Source organism: Cnephaeus nilssonii (genome assembly GCF_951640355.1).
Source record: "Cnephaeus nilssonii genome assembly, chromosome: 5".
Classification (NCBI taxonomy): Eukaryota; Metazoa; Chordata; class Mammalia; order Chiroptera; family Vespertilionidae; genus Cnephaeus; species Cnephaeus nilssonii.
In genome coordinates this window covers 79,889,479-79,904,357 of record NC_137076.1, presented here as the reverse complement: position 1 = coordinate 79,904,357, position 14,879 = coordinate 79,889,479, and the positions used below count along the sequence as shown (strand labels likewise).

General features: G+C 47.7%; 1 protein-coding gene across 3 annotated transcripts; it reads left to right on the top strand.

Moving 5' to 3' along the window:
• The first annotated feature begins 6,094 nt into the window (after positions 1-6,094).
• ECSCR (endothelial cell surface expressed chemotaxis and apoptosis regulator) lies at positions 6,095-14,418 on the top strand. 3 transcript variants are annotated; one of them, XM_079772892.1, is made up of 9 exons: positions 6,104-6,227; positions 9,439-9,483; positions 9,805-9,852; positions 10,552-10,668; positions 11,772-11,885; positions 12,287-12,385; positions 12,606-12,642; positions 13,571-13,667; positions 13,841-14,418. In XM_079772892.1, exons 1-9 carry the CDS (start codon positions 6,167-6,169, stop codon positions 13,847-13,849), a joined length of 627 nt encoding a protein of 208 aa, XP_079629018.1. In that variant the 5' UTR covers positions 6,104-6,166; the 3' UTR covers positions 13,850-14,418. The 3 variants fall into 3 exon arrangements, with proteins under 3 accessions (XP_079629020.1, XP_079629018.1, XP_079629019.1); XM_079772893.1 differs by lacking the exon at positions 9,805-9,852; XM_079772894.1 differs by lacking the exons at positions 9,439-9,483; positions 9,805-9,852 and having other exon boundaries at positions 6,095-6,227.
• The last annotated feature ends 461 nt before the right edge of the window (positions 14,419-14,879 follow it).

Below are 14,879 nucleotides of genomic sequence, written 5' to 3'. Positions count from 1 at the left end.
TTCACAGATAGTGCCTTCATGCTGTGTCCTCACAGCACACAGAACAGCAAGGTAGGTCTTTGGGGCCTTTTTAAAAAAAATCCTCACTAGAGGATATGTTTTTATTGCTTTTGAGAGAGGAAGGGCGGGGGGAGAAGGAGAGGGAGAGGGAGAGGGAGAGGGAGAGGGAGAGAGAGAGAGAGAGAGAGAGAGAGAGAGAGAGAGAGAGAGAGAAGAAACATCAATGTGTGAGAGAAATTTCAATCAGTTGCCTCCTGTATGTGCCCGGACCGGGGATTGAACCCAAAACCTAGGTATGTACCCTGGCTGAGAATTGAACCTGCAACCTTTTGGTGTATGGGATAATGCTCCAACCAACTCAGCCACCTGGCCAGGGTCCCATTTGTACTTCTTAATCCCTTCACCTTTTTCACTCAGACTCCCCACCACCCCCTCCCATCTGGCAACCATCAGTTTGTTCTTTGTATCTATGATAGATCGCAGTTACAGAGGGCTCCTTGGAGAGATAGCTGATTACAGGGCTGGGGCTGGTAAAGCATGAGATGAACCTGGAACATCTCATTTTGTCAGAATGTAAAGAAGTGTTCAGAGAATGATGGAGATATGGTAAAAGGATACAGAAGCCAGCCTGAAGGGGTTCCCAATGACTAAAATGGGGATAACTTGAGCATCAAAATAATAAATGATTATAATATGTAATATTCACATAGTTTCAAAGTACCTCCCTACAAAATACTTATTAATTACAAAGGGGAAAAGGGTAACTTTGAAGTGGATAAAATTGACTATAGTGGCTGAATGGTGGTCTCCAAAAAGATATGTCAGTATCTTAATCCTGAGAACCTGTGACTGCTACCTTACTTGGAAAAAGTCTTTGGCCCAGCCAGCGTGGCTCAGTGGCTGAGCCTCAGCCTATGAGCCAGGGGGTTGCGTTTCGATCCCTGGACAGGGCACATGCCTGGGTTACGGGCTCAATCCCCAGTGCGGGGCATGCACGAGGCAGCCGATCAATGATTCTCTCATCATTGATGTTTCTATCTCTCTCTCTCCCTGTCCCTTCCTCTCCGAAATCAATAAAAATATTAAAAAAGAAAAAAAAAGAAAAAGAGTCTTTGCGGATGCAAATAAGTTAATAATCTTGGCATGAGGAGGTCACTCTGAATTATCTAGACGACCACTAGATTTAATGACAAGTGTCCTTGGAAGAGACACACAGAGGAGAAGGTGATGTGAAGACCAAGACAGAGATTGAAGTGATGCAGCTACAAACCAAGGAATGCCAAGGAATGCCCAACAGCCAACAGAAGCTGAAAGAGGCAAGGAATGGATTTTCCCCTAGAGTCTTCAGGAGTATAGTTCTGCCAATGCCTTAATTTTGACTCCTGCCTCCAGAATTGTGAAAGAGTACATTTCTGTTGTTTTAAGTCACCAGTTTATGGTAACTTGTATGCAGCTACAGGAAACTAAGACACTAGCAGACACCACCTTAAGCAAGTAATCGAGTGGACATCCTCAGTAATGGAACAAATTAAAACCATGCAGCAGTTGATAGAATGCAAAGAGAGGAACACGACATTGCTTCTGTGACATTCCCATCAAAGATGCATGACCATCCATACTAATAAAAGCCTAGGTGGCCCTCGCGCCCTCGTGTCATCACAAGATGGCCACCCCCATGTTATCACAAGATGGCCAGCAGGGGAGGGCAGTTGTGGGCAATCACGTCAGCAGGGGAGGGCAATTAGGGGCAATCAGGCTGGCAGGGGAGCAGTTAGGCGTCAATAAGGCCGGCAGGGGAGCGGTTAGGGGGTGATCAGGTTGGCAGGCAGAAGCGGTTAGGGGCAATCAGGCAGGCAGGCAGGCAAGTGGTTAGGAGCCAGCAAACCCGGATTGTGAGAGGGATGTCCCATAGGATCGGGCCTAAACCGGCAATCGGACATCCCCTGAGAGGTCCCAGATTGGAGAGGGTGCAGGCTGAGCTGCGGGACACCCGCCCCCAGTGCATGAATTTCATGCACCTGGCCTCTAGTCTAATCATAAGGAAATATCTGACAAACCAAATGAGGGAGACTCTACAAAATTACTGAATTGTAACCTTTAAAAATTTCAATGTCATGAAAGTCAAGAAAAGACTGAATAAATGTTCCAGATTGAAGGAGATAAAAGAGATATGCAATGAGTAATTCCAGGCTGGACCCTTTTGTTATAACTGGCTGGTGTGGCTCAGTTGGTTGGAGCATTGCCCTGTAAACAAAAAGATCTTGAGTTTGATCCCTGGTTGGAGTGGATATGGGTGGCAACTGATCCCAATCGACGTTTCTCTCTCATATCTAACTTTCTCTTTCTCTCACCCTCTTCCTTTCTTTCTCTCTAAAATCAATAAAAACATATCCTCAAGTGAGGATTAAAAACTAATAAAAATAAAGTCCATTCTTGAGACAATTGTCAAAATTGAATGGAATCTGAGGACTAGGTGGTACTAATACATTAATATTAATTTCCTAATTTTGATGGCTGTATTGTGAATCTATAAGAGACTGTCCTTGTTTGTAGGAAATACACACTACAAACACTTCAGGGGTGATGAGTCATTCTGTTGGCAATTTACTCTCAAGTGATTTAAGGGAAAAAGTTCTGTGTAATGTACTTTCTGTACATTTGTGATTGCGTCAACATAAAATATTTATTAAAAAATAAAAAATAAGGGTCAAAAGGACAGATTCATAAAACGATTATGGCTGGTGTTACTCAGTGGTTAGAGCATCGGCCCATGCACTGAAGGGTCTCGGGTCCTAGTCTCAGTCAACGGCATGTACCTAGATTGCAGTTTCGATCCCCAGCCTGATCAGGGTGCATGTGGTAGGCAACCATTAGATGGTGTCTCTCTCACATTGATATTTCTCTCTCTCTTTCTCCCCTCTCTTCCCCTCCCTCCCTTCCACTCTCTCTAAAAAAAAAAAAGAAAGAAAGAAAAAAAAACATCCTCAGGTGAGGGTTAACCAAAGTAAAAGTAAATAAGTAAATGAATAAAATAATATATATGCTTATTATCACAAGCTGGAAGGAAATCCACAACAATGATAATTATATTAAAGATACACTGAGTGGCCCGATTATTATGACCACCTGACGTTTGTAGGCAAATTAGCCTTACACTGCATCATATGGGATATGGAAGCTGAAGGCCTGTTCGAACACCTTTGCTGTCTGCAGTTACCAAGATAAAACATCTCCAATTCGCACAGGAACACAAGGATTGGACAGTGGAGCATTGGAAAAAAGTCATATGGTCCGATGTGTCACGTTTCCAGTTGCATCATGCAGATGGCAGAGTGAGAATTTCGCAGAAACAGCATGAAAGCATGCACCCCACATGCATGAGTACAACCCTTCAAGCTGGTGGGGGCAGTGTTATGGTTTGGGGCATGTTTTCCTGACATGATTTGGGCCCTTTAATTCGTGTGGAACAATATCTGAATAGCACAATATACCTAAGTATCATTGCTGATCAAGCTCATCCTATAATGTTGATGGCGTATTGCAATGGAGATGGCTTCTTCCAACAAGACAATGCGCCATGCCACGGTGCTCGTATTGTGCATGAGTGGTTTCAAGAACATGAGGGAGACTTTACCTTGCTTAGGTGGCCCCCACAATCACCAGATCTCAATCCAATTGAGCATTTTTAGGATGAAGTTAAAAGAGCCATCAGGCAGCTGGTCCCACAACCATCAAATCTCACAGAACTGGACAGTGCTATTCATCAGACATGGTGTCAGATTCCTCGCATCACCTTTCAACATCTCATGGAGTCAATGCCAAGAAAAATTGCTGCAGTATTGAAGGCAAAAGGTGGCCCAACGAAGTACTGATGGGGTGGTCATAATCATCTGGCCACTCAGTGTATAATTATACTAGAGGCCCGGTGCACGAAATTCGTGCACTAGGGTGGAGGGGTCCCTCAGCCCAGACTGCACCCTCTCGCAGTCTGGGAGCCCTCAGGGGATATCTGACTGATGGCTTAGGCCTGCTCCCCATAGGGAGCGGACCTAAGCCATCAGTCAGATATCCTTAGCTCTGCCACGGAGGCGGGAGAGGCTCCCACCACCGCTGCTGCACTAGCCAGCCATGAGCCCGGCTTCTGGCTGAGTGGTGCTCCCCCTGTGGGAGCACACTGACCACCAGGGGGACAGCTCCTGCATTGAGCATCTGCCCCCTGGTGGTCAGTGTGTGACATAGCGACCGGTCATTCTGCTGTTCAGTCGATTTGCATATTAGCCTTCTATTATATAGGATAATGTCTTATTATGGGCAAGGCCTCTAATTCAATTATTTTTTTTTAGGTAGTTAAAGGGAGAGGCAGAATTTTCACTTGAGCCTGAAGCTAAAATTGCCCTTAGCTCAAAAATCTGCATACCACTGAGACACATCTTGGTGAGGCTCATTCTCACTGTTCTATTATGTGTATAAGTATTGGGAATCATCTTATCTCTTTAGTGAAAGGAACCTTTTGTTATGTTACAATGACTAACTTTATCTCATGAGCTGTGTTTTGGCTTCAAGCCTGTATCCAGTATTCATGCAGCAACTTTAGCTCTTCTGGTTTATCTGTCATATCTTTTATTTTATTTTCTCTAAATCTTTCTAGATTTTTATGTATTAGATAGGAATAGCCCATAGACACAGACAATAGTCTGGCAAAGGCCTGGAAGGGGTGGGTGCAGGGTGGAGGAGATCAATGGGGGGAAAAAATAAAACAAAAGGACATCTGTAATACTTTCAACAATAAAGATACATTTTAAATAAAGGAAAATATCTTAGTTGAAAAGAGTTTTATGTGAAATAATATAAGTAATTGCTCTACATTGTACTTTATATTCCCAACTCCTCTCAAACAGATATTAATTGACCCTATGTTCACTGACTGCAGGACTGACTTCTGCCACACCGACCCAGCACTGACTGCCACGGGGGCTCTGATCAGACCCTGCTTTTCTCTCTGGGCCTCTGTCTGGGCCTGATTACAGCCCCCTCGGCAGTCAGTGCTGGTTTGCTGAGGCGCCCGCAGCTCGGCAGTCAGTGCTGGGTCACCAGGACTAATTTCCACCATGCCGACCCAGCACTGACTGCCACAGGGGCTGAGATCAGACCCTGCTTTTCTCTCCAGGCCTCTGTCTGGGCCAGATCGCAGCCCCCTCAGCAGTCAGTGCTGGTTTGCTGAGGTGCTCGCAGCGCAGCAGTCACTGACTGCAGGACTGACTTCCAGTGTTCGGTCAAGTCTTTGGTCATTTTGGACGTTATGGAGCATGGCTCTTTATATATATAGATTAAATGTGTAACATTTCTCTGCTCTAAATCTTTAGAGTTTAGTTTAACAAATATGTGCTGAGACATATATGCCTACTATATGTCAGGCATTGTGCTAGGTCCAAGGGATACTGGGAAAAGTGACAATGTGTCCACAGAAGAGAGGACTGTGGGGTGTGTGCTGGCTGGATGCTAAGGATAAGGATGCTGCTGGAGCACAGGGAAGGCCTGACGCCAAAATGAGGGGAGGGGCCTGAGGGAGGGATGCCTGGAATGTGGTTCTCTTGTTTTTCTTTTAAGAATAACAATAATGAAAGATATTGGGAGTCCCATCTGCATTGGTAGCCCTGAGGAGGGAGAAGAATGTGGAGCATTCAGAGTCTATAGAGCATGGGCGGCTGGTGGGCTGAGTTTTAGAGCTCAATCATGGTCTGAAACAGTATGGGGAGGAACTGGAGTTACATTCCAGGAAAACCACTGGGTGGTGTGTGTTGAGGGACCCGATGGACCCCTTGGAGGAGAAGAGAGGGGGCTGGGGCCAGGGAGGGGCAGGTTGCCATCACTGGTCTCTGAGTACAGGCCCTGGAGGGGAACACAGTGGCCCTAGCCCAGGCCACGTAGAGTCCCGGAGCCCAGGGCGCAATCCAGTCGTTGATGTTTCAGCCTCACATCCTTGTCTGGGCTGTCAGGCTGAGCAGGGCCCTGGAGTTAGTCCCAATCTGTTTCCTTCTATTCTTTGACAGGAAGCTCCTGGAGAGCCAGCCCCCAGCCCCTCCCCCTCCCAGCACTCCCTCTCTCTTCTCCACTATGGACAGAGCCTCCACGGAGCAGCTGCCTGCCCACCACAGACCCAGCGGACATGGGGACTGCTGGAAGGACGCAGCTGTGCTGGGTGGTCCTGAGCTTCCTCCTGCTCCAAGGTAAGAGGCACCGCCACTCTGTCAGCGTTCCCCTCCAGGGCTGGCAGTCCTGAGCGCCTGCCCCTCCTTCGGGACACACACCACACACGCAGCTCTCCATCCAGGGCTGTGCCCAGGGGAAATTCCAGAGCCTTTCATGAAAGAGATCAGTTGGATTGGGAGGTAGTCATTACCAGGCCCGGGTAAAATAGCACATGGTTAAACCTTTTTGTGGGAAAATTTCCAGGGTGAACCGGGGCTCCCATAAAGGCTGGCCTCCTAAGATGTGGGATGTGACTGGCCGTCTTGGTGTAAGCCTGAGGTCTGAAAGCTCCCTCTGGGATGTTCTAGCACAAAACTGTCTGCACCTTGGGCTTTACAGTTATCTTTTTATTTTCTGCTTCCGTATGGGGAGTAACAACCTGGGAATTCCAAATACTGACTCTAAGCTCACACACAGCACGAGGGATTCAAGTTAGGTACAAAGAACTGTTTGCCAAAGAGGATGTACTCAACACCCTCAGCCAGGGGTCTAGATGAGATGGTCTTCAGAGGAGATAACTTGAAAACTCCTCTTAGACAGGGCTTTGCTAGCTGATGAGTGGGGAAACAGCTCATAAGGGGTCCTCTAATTAGGGAGCAGTTGCTGGGAACCATGAGAAATCCAGGAGATTCTGACTCACAGGGCAGCAACTTCCCTTTGGTCATTCCTTCCCCACCCCCACCTCACCGTCCATGAGTCCTCTGTGGAAGATTCACGAACCTGGGCTCAAAGCAGCCGAAGAGAACCCACGCAAGAGTGCTTGGATGGGAGAGGGAGGATGCCTTTGTCGGTGGTGGGTGGAAGGCCTGAGGACCAGAAGACTGCCTCGTAGAGAGGTCAGGCATTTCTTTACAAGTTCACGGGTTGGAAGTAAAACTCTGATTACTCCACCCGCAACCTCCTTCCCAGAGGATAGAGTCACGCATTTGATCTGGGGCTGGGGGACGAGGCTGCTGTCCAAACTGCAGAAATGGCAGAGAAGATTAAAAGGTGTGACTCATGGGGTGGCATTTTCATAGGCCTAGGCTTCTCTCAGCTTCCCTACCCATTGCCCTGTCCTGGACGAGTGCCAGGGCTAGGAATGCCCTGTGTAAACTCTACGTAAGCCATGCTCACCGCTTGAATTTCCTAACCTCTTATCGAATATCTCAGAGCACTTACTATCTCCTTCATTTTTGGTGGGCTGAGGAATCCTTTTGGGGATATGCAAAGGGACTTGACTCTCGATACACAAATCAGGGCAGACTTGAGACTTGGAGGATTTGAGAGAATGGGGCAAAATTAAAACTGTCTAGCATTTATTGAGCATGGACTCTCTGTCTGGCAGACACTATGTTAAGTACTTTATATGCATCTTTTTATCTTCACAACCACTTAGGAAGTACTAAAATCACTTGCAATTTAACGAAGAGAAAACTAAAGCCCACGCCAGTAAGTGACAGAGTCAGGACTTAAACTCAAGCCTGTCAAACTCCAAAATCTATGATTTCAACTACTAAGGTATGCTGCTGAGAAAAACAGGATGGTGGTGGTGGAGGCCGAGGAGAGAGAGGCAGGTAGTGATTAGGGAGGGGAGACCGGAAAATAAGAAATCCCAGTGGCCAGTGGCCTTTGGTTGTCTGCGTGTCCAGTGGTCAGAGGCACCCTGGCCTGTAAAAACAGATGCTCCTTTAGTCCCTCCTCTACTCACAGAGGAATCTCCTGATGACAAAAAGTTCCAGTAGGGGAAGGGGGGGCAGGTGACAAAGAGCATGCCACTGAGAATTGGAGCTTGTGACTTTGGAACTCATTCTAATACATTAGTTTTGTTTTTAGATAAATGTGGGAAGGCAGGCACTGTGCCCCTCCCACTAAAAACTAAAGTTATAACCATATAGAGCTTAGATGGTATCTAAGGTACCTTCTGATGGGTGTTTTCAGAACATGCCTTGGATTAAAAGGGTCATTCCCCAGCTGGGAAAAGTTCTCTCTAGCCTGGGGCACCTATAAGTTTTAACTCCCCTCTTGACCCCCCACCCATTCAGGGGATGAAGTGTCAGAGATGGTGACCTGGAAAAACAGCCTCGGCACTAGGGTTTGGGAACGGGTGGGCTTGGAAACAATTAATTCCACACTATCCAAGTGATAGCCCCATGGAGGAAGGCAGTGGCTAAGGGAAATAAACAGGCTGCCGATGGGTGGGCGGGCCCTGACCCCCAGCTGCTTCTGTTCACCCAGGCCCCAGCGTGGTACTTCCCTGGTTATGGGGGCTGAGGGAGCAGAGGGCCAGGCCAGCGACTGCAGTCCCAGCCTGAGTGGAGGGACGGGAACCCAGCTGGGCGGCTCCACTTCCCCACGTTTTCCTTTCACATTGTTCACAGGTTTCAAGAATGATTTCATTGTGGAAAATGAGCAAACACAACCTGACCTTTGAGGTCCCACAGACACAGAGGACACATATATGGCACACAGGCACACACACACACACACACACACACACACACACACACACACATCTGCCTAGAGGTTGGCAGGCATACACATGTAGTTACAAAACAATCTAGAGAGAGCTCTTTACTGGGGCATCCTAGTAACCTCCTCCCTGGGTTTGGCCAACAACAACCATTATTGAGAAGCCTCTACCTGGGAGAGTTAAGTTGACCACTCATTCTAGAGCTTCCCTGCCTCCTGGCCCCTACCTCTGGCTGGAGGAGGGCACAGAGATAGCCCAGATACCAACCCCAATCCCTAACTCCATCTTACTCATCACATATTTCCATCCCCTTCCCTTGGGCAGGACTAGTATGACACTATTTGCAGGGTAGAATGGATGGCACCGTGGTAGTATGATGTCAGCATTAGCTTGGAGACCTGGAGTCTTTGTCTAGACTTGGCAGGTGTCTGGCCCTCTGTCCTTGGACGTATCACTATTTTAAAATAACCTCCCCTGACGTTGTATCAGGTTGCTATAAAACCCATGTGGGATTGAAGAGACAGGAAAGGACTCTGGGAACTGAATCATGAGGTGGTGGTGATGCTGCTATTCAGTCATGATCTCAGAGGAAGCCAGCCCCGTAAGCTGGAGCCACATTCTGTAGCCTTCTGTCAGCATGGGAGGCTTGAAAGCCAAAAGGCCTTGGTTTTTCTGGGGGCTCTGTGCTGGGTGGGAGACTCACAAAGCTAGTCTATGCCTTTTGCTTTCTCTTGCAGGCCACAACTCCCAGCCCACGACAATGCATCTCTCTAGCCGTCAGGGTAAGAGCAAACACACAGGGACTCCTCTAGCATTTAGGTCTGGGAGCTTAGTAAGGCTGAGGAGAGCTCCAGCCACTGTTTTACACAGATCTTAGGTGATTAGGGGTGGGGCCAGAGCTCTCAGGACATCCAAAGCTGAGCTCATCTAGGGACTTTTTTCAGCTTGGCCCAGTCTAACCTGTTCTGAAAGAGAGAGATGAATGGTTGCAGGTGAGGGATGGGGTAAGAAGAAAGACTAGAAAACACCAGCTATAGGGAAGAGGAGAGGGACTCAGAGCAATAAGAGGCAATAGACCGTCAGCCTCAGATGATCTGTTTCAGGAGCCATCAGTCTAAGTCTGACTATACAGCCAACTTCTCCCAACACAGGTGAGTGAGTGTGGTTGCTGAGGGGCAAATCCCTGCCCCCTGCCCAGCCCCTTGCCCATCCCTTCAGACTTGCTTGCAGCCCAAGAGTTCTCATATGGATCAGAAGTGTGTGTCATCAAACCTGCTCCACCTCCAACTCCCCGTATGCCTCAGTCCTTGCAGGGGACAGTCTTTCCTCAGAGCCCAACAGCCCAAGCCCTCTGTCCAGTACCAGTACCAGTACCCCAGGTACTCTGCCACTGAGACTACAAATTCCATCAAGGGAGGGCCCAATGAGAAAGCAGACACAGTTTCGGCTCTAAAGGAGAATACGGTGGAGAAACAGACAAGTAAACAAGATCTTACATTGACAATTACAGACAGGGTAGAAGGATTGTGTGGGCATAAGATGAAGGTGCTATTGAAATCCAGACAAATGTCAGCCACTTCCGACTTGGGGGCCAGGGAAGACATCCCAGAGTGCTTCTAACGCTAAGGCCAGAGAAGAAGTTGACCAAATGAAGACTGTGGGGTGAAGGGGGGTAGGGTGTATTCCAGGCAGAGGAAACTGTACAGGTGAAGACCCAGTGGTGAAAAGGAGGATGGCTCCTTCTGGAAGTGAAAGCAGTAATGAAAATAACAATTTTGGACTAAAGAGCCTTCCCTGTGTACATGCTGGTTGAAGCCATAGCAGGCCCACAAATGCTTCCTAATCCACAGCTGCTCCAGAGAACGCCGCACAGGTCCCCACAGTACCCAGTAAACCTGTGATGCCAAGGTCAAGCACCATGGATGGTCACTCCCCATCCCAGCCACAGGAGCACACATCAGGATTTGGTAAGTATCAAGCTGGGTTCCTTCTTCTCCTCTTGAGGGGGCCCAGGTCCTGCCCCACAGTGAGCGGTCTCAGGATCCACATCAGTGGCACCCTGGCCTGGAGAGAAGGAGAGAGGTTTGGTGGGGAGTAGAGACAAGGAGTTGGACCTGGTCACAATGAAGGTAGAAAGAGTTGATTCAGGATTGATAAAGGCATAGAGAAGGAAAGGAAGGGTTAGGAGAACCCAAAATAATGGAAAGGAAGGCAGAAAAGGTTGGGGAAGAGTTACATGCTTCTCAAGGCAGGTTGGTCTTCACCCAGCAGCCATGGGAGAAGAGCTGGGTGGGGTGGTTACCCTCCACCTTGGCCTGCTGTTCATGGCCCAGGCACAGGGGTCCCAAGCAGCAGCAGCAGTAGCAGCGGTGGCAGCAGAAGCAGAGGTATGTCCTGTCTGTGCTGACAACAAAGAACACCCTGACCCTTTCTCTCATCCTACCCCTTGGCTCTGGGTTTTTTTTATACTCCCAGACATTTTTAGGAGGCGGGTGAGGACAAAGAAATGGAACAGCAATCAGGCCTGTAGTACAATGAGTCTCAGCGGGGATGAGATGGAGGACCATACCACTTTTTAAGAGGGCCAGAAACATATGCCCTTTAACTGGCAGGCTGGCTTGTTAGATCAGTGCCTGGAGACAAACATCCGGTGCCCTTCTTTCCTCCCTCTTCAACTCTTGGCAAAACACAGATGGCTCAGCCTTGCCTAGTCTGTCTCCCTATGTCTGCGGCATAAATCCCTTTCCTCTGGGCTCCAAGGGGATGGTGGGAAGAGCATAATGAGGGAAGCATCCTGGACTTTCTGGAGTCCTTTGGAACTAGTAACACAAACAACCAGCAATCTAGTCATGTGATCCAACAGCACCCAGTTCTGACCTTCATCCTCATGGGACCTGGTCAGAGGGGCAGGGAGGAAGTCTTTTCTGTAGGGCTTGAGCTCTCTCTGCAGTCCTCTACCTGGAGGAAATGTGTGTGTGTATGAGGGCGGTGGGGGGTGGGGGGACCCTAGTTTTCTCTGGTAGGCTGAATAAGTCCTTTCACTGAAGCACCCATCACCATTCCGTTTCAGACACCGCTCAAAATGTTACTTCCAAATTGGCCACCACGAGCCCGTGGACAAGAGAAGACCCCACCATTCTGCCCAGCCCTATGTCAGAGCAAGTGCTCACTGTGGCTGCATTTGGTGAGAGGAAGGAGAAGGTGGGATGTGGCAGGGGACCCCGCCTTTGAACTGACTTGGACACTGGTCAGGAAACACAAGTTCAAATCTCACCCATTTGTGCTAGAGGGTTTGGCTGACAAAGAAGGCTTTGGTGGGAAAGAGCCTCCACGGACTCTAGTCAGCTCTTCTGGGTTCTGCTAGGTTTCATGTTCTTATGGGAAGATGGGAGAAGGGCTGTGGAACCCACTCTGGCCAGGGCAGCAAGCTGAGAGTTCATTAATTCGCAGAGAAGGGGAATTCAAAATTCACTTTGCTCTGGACCCTGTCTACATAGCACTTAGCTAGGAAGAGAATTTGAACTCATGTTATCCCCTCTTGTCCCCTCCTCTCCCTCCTCTTCACCCCACCCTCTCCCTGTTCAGGTGTTATCAGCTTCATTGTCATCCTGGTGGTTGTGGTGATCATCCTGGTCAGTGTGGTCAGTCTAAGGTTTAAGTGTCAGAAGAACAAGGAATCTGAAGGTACACGCCTGAACCTTGGGGGCCCTCCTTTGCCCCTCTTTGCTGAGGGACCCAGAGCTAGATTCTGGGACTGACACCCAGCCTAGAGTTGAGGGAAGGAATGGGAACATCAGCACCATTAAATGAAATGGGAGGGTCCACTTGGGTGAACTTTGAGGGGCAGGTTGGGCTTCTGAGTAACAACATGTGACCCCCAATCTGTGCCTTTGGATTTTTACAGATCCCCAGAAACCTGGGAGTTCAGGGATATCTGAAAGGTAAGACTGTCAGAGGTGTAAATAGGTATTGTCTATCTGACCTCTCAGTCTTCCCTCCAAGAGGGAACCAAAGCTTCCTGCTTTCTACACATACACACACACACACACACACACACACACACACACACACACACACGAAATCCTGATAGCCTCCACTGAGACCAGAGCTAGGGGCAAACAGGACAAGAGCAGACTGGAAAGGAAGCAATCAGGTGACAGGAAATGGACTGGAACTCTTCAGCCCCAGGGCTAAGCACCTTTTACACCTTCATGAAAAGTGTAGAAATTTAGCGCTAGCCGGTTTGGCTCACTGGATAGAGCGTTGGCCTGGGGACTGAAGGGTCCCAGGTTCGATTCCGGTCAAGGGCATGTACCTTGGTTGCAGGCACATCCCCAGTAGGGGGTGTGCAGGAGGCAGTGGATCTATGCTTCTCTGTCATCGATGTTTCTGACTCTGTATCGCTCTCCCTTCCTCTCTGCAAAAAAATCAATAATATATATATATATATAAAAAAGAAAAGTATAGGAATTCAGATTCTAATATATCCCTTAAATAAGAAGATACTTATTTAAGGAACCGTTTATTGAATACCTTGTGTGTGCCAAGCCCTTTGGTAGAAGATATTTGTTAATATTATCTCAAATTCTTAGAGCAAATTCTTCAAGGCAGATATTACTGCATTTTATACATTTAAAAATTGAGACTTAAGAGAGGTCGTAACTAGGTCAAGATCACACAAGCAATAGGTAGTAAAACAAAGAATTAAATACAAGTATTTTGGGCTTCAAAACACTCTCATTTCATTATGATTCACCACCAAAACAAAGGTCTAAGTTTTAACAACCCCTGTACAGTTTCTTAACGCCCCCCCCCCAATTGCTCTCCCACTCCTCCTATCCATAACCCATGTTTCCTTCCTACTCCTAGCTGCTCCACAGCCAATGGAGAGAAAGACAGCATCACCCTCATCTCCATGAAGAATATAAACATGAATAACAGCAAAGGATGCCGCTCAGCAGAGAAGGTACGTTTTCCCTGGTTCCCTCCTCCCTTCTCCCTCCTCCTCCTTCCTCAAGGCTCTTGTACTTTAACCAGAAAGGAGATACTTTCAAAGACCCAAGCTCTTCTCTTCTCTTGCCTATTATATTACTACTTCCAAGAAGTTCACCCTTCCTTCATTAAGTATTTATTTTGCAGGTTCTTTAAAAGTAACCGTGGGTCCCTATGAGTACGAGGATGATGAAGCTGTCCTGTTCCTGAAAGAAGGAAGGTGATGCCCTAACCGGTTTGGCTCAGTGGATAGAGCGTCGGCCTGCAGACTGAAAGGTCCCAGGTTCGATTCCGGTCAAGGGCATGTACCTTGGTTGTGGGCACATCCCCAGTAGGGGATGTGCAGGAGGCAGCTGATTGATGTTTCTCTCTCATTGATGTTTCTAACTCTCTATCCCTCTCCCTTCCTCTCTGTACAAAATTAATAAAATATATTTAAAAAAAAGAAGGAAGGTGATATTATCAGTAGAGGCAATAAGCCACCTATAAATTATTTCATTGTTTCACATCTACTCCCAGCTCTAAAGGATACTAATATTCCTCCAGATCTGGGAGCAAGCTAACAATATGAGAGACTCTTTCCCAGGTGGACCGCCACCCCAGAAACACAGACAGCTCCTCCCACCTTCTCAAAGTCATCGGAAGGAGAAGTTTGTAGAGCAAAAGCAAGAAAAATGACAAAGCGAATCGGTCCTTTCTACTTGGCATTAAAATTATTTTCTGGCCTGCAGTCTCATTTCTTTAAAGGTCTATGCCCCCATGCACATTCTTAACAGAACATTCTAGCAGTTCTGGGGTCTCCTTTTCTAGGTAAAGCGTGTATGCCAGTTTCTGCCCCTGTGGGGAGTTCTCTGAGAGATTCGGGAGGTGGAGAGAACTTTCGTCAGGTCTGCCTCAGTCCATTTAGTTTATTAAGTAGGATGAAGTGACTGATTAGCCTAACTGCTCTAAAAGAGGGAAGAGAAAAGGAGCTATAAACAGTGGCCAATAATCACCAGTAAAGAAATACTAAATCTGGAGGTGAGAACATGGGAGGCACAATGCATTCTAACTAGGAAATTCCAGTGGTGAGAGCTAAATACTATAAGGGCAAATGTCCTCTGCATGTCCCAGGGTAGACATGCCTCACTGTGGTTCCAGCTGTGGGAATAACACTGGGAAGGTGTGAAGCAAAGATAGGTCTATG

Coding starts and splice junctions, on each gene's coding strand:
- ECSCR (XM_079772892.1), top strand. CDS start 6,167: ATGGGGACTGCTGGAAGGACGCAGCTGTGCTGGGTGGTCCTGAGCTTC. Junction 11,886..12,286: donor GCTCACTGTGGCTGCATTTG/GTGAGAGGAAGG, acceptor CTCCCTGTTCAG/GTGTTATCAGCTTCATTGTC. Junction 12,643..13,570: donor AGTTCAGGGATATCTGAAAG/GTAAGACTGTCA, acceptor TCCTACTCCTAG/CTGCTCCACAGCCAATGGAG.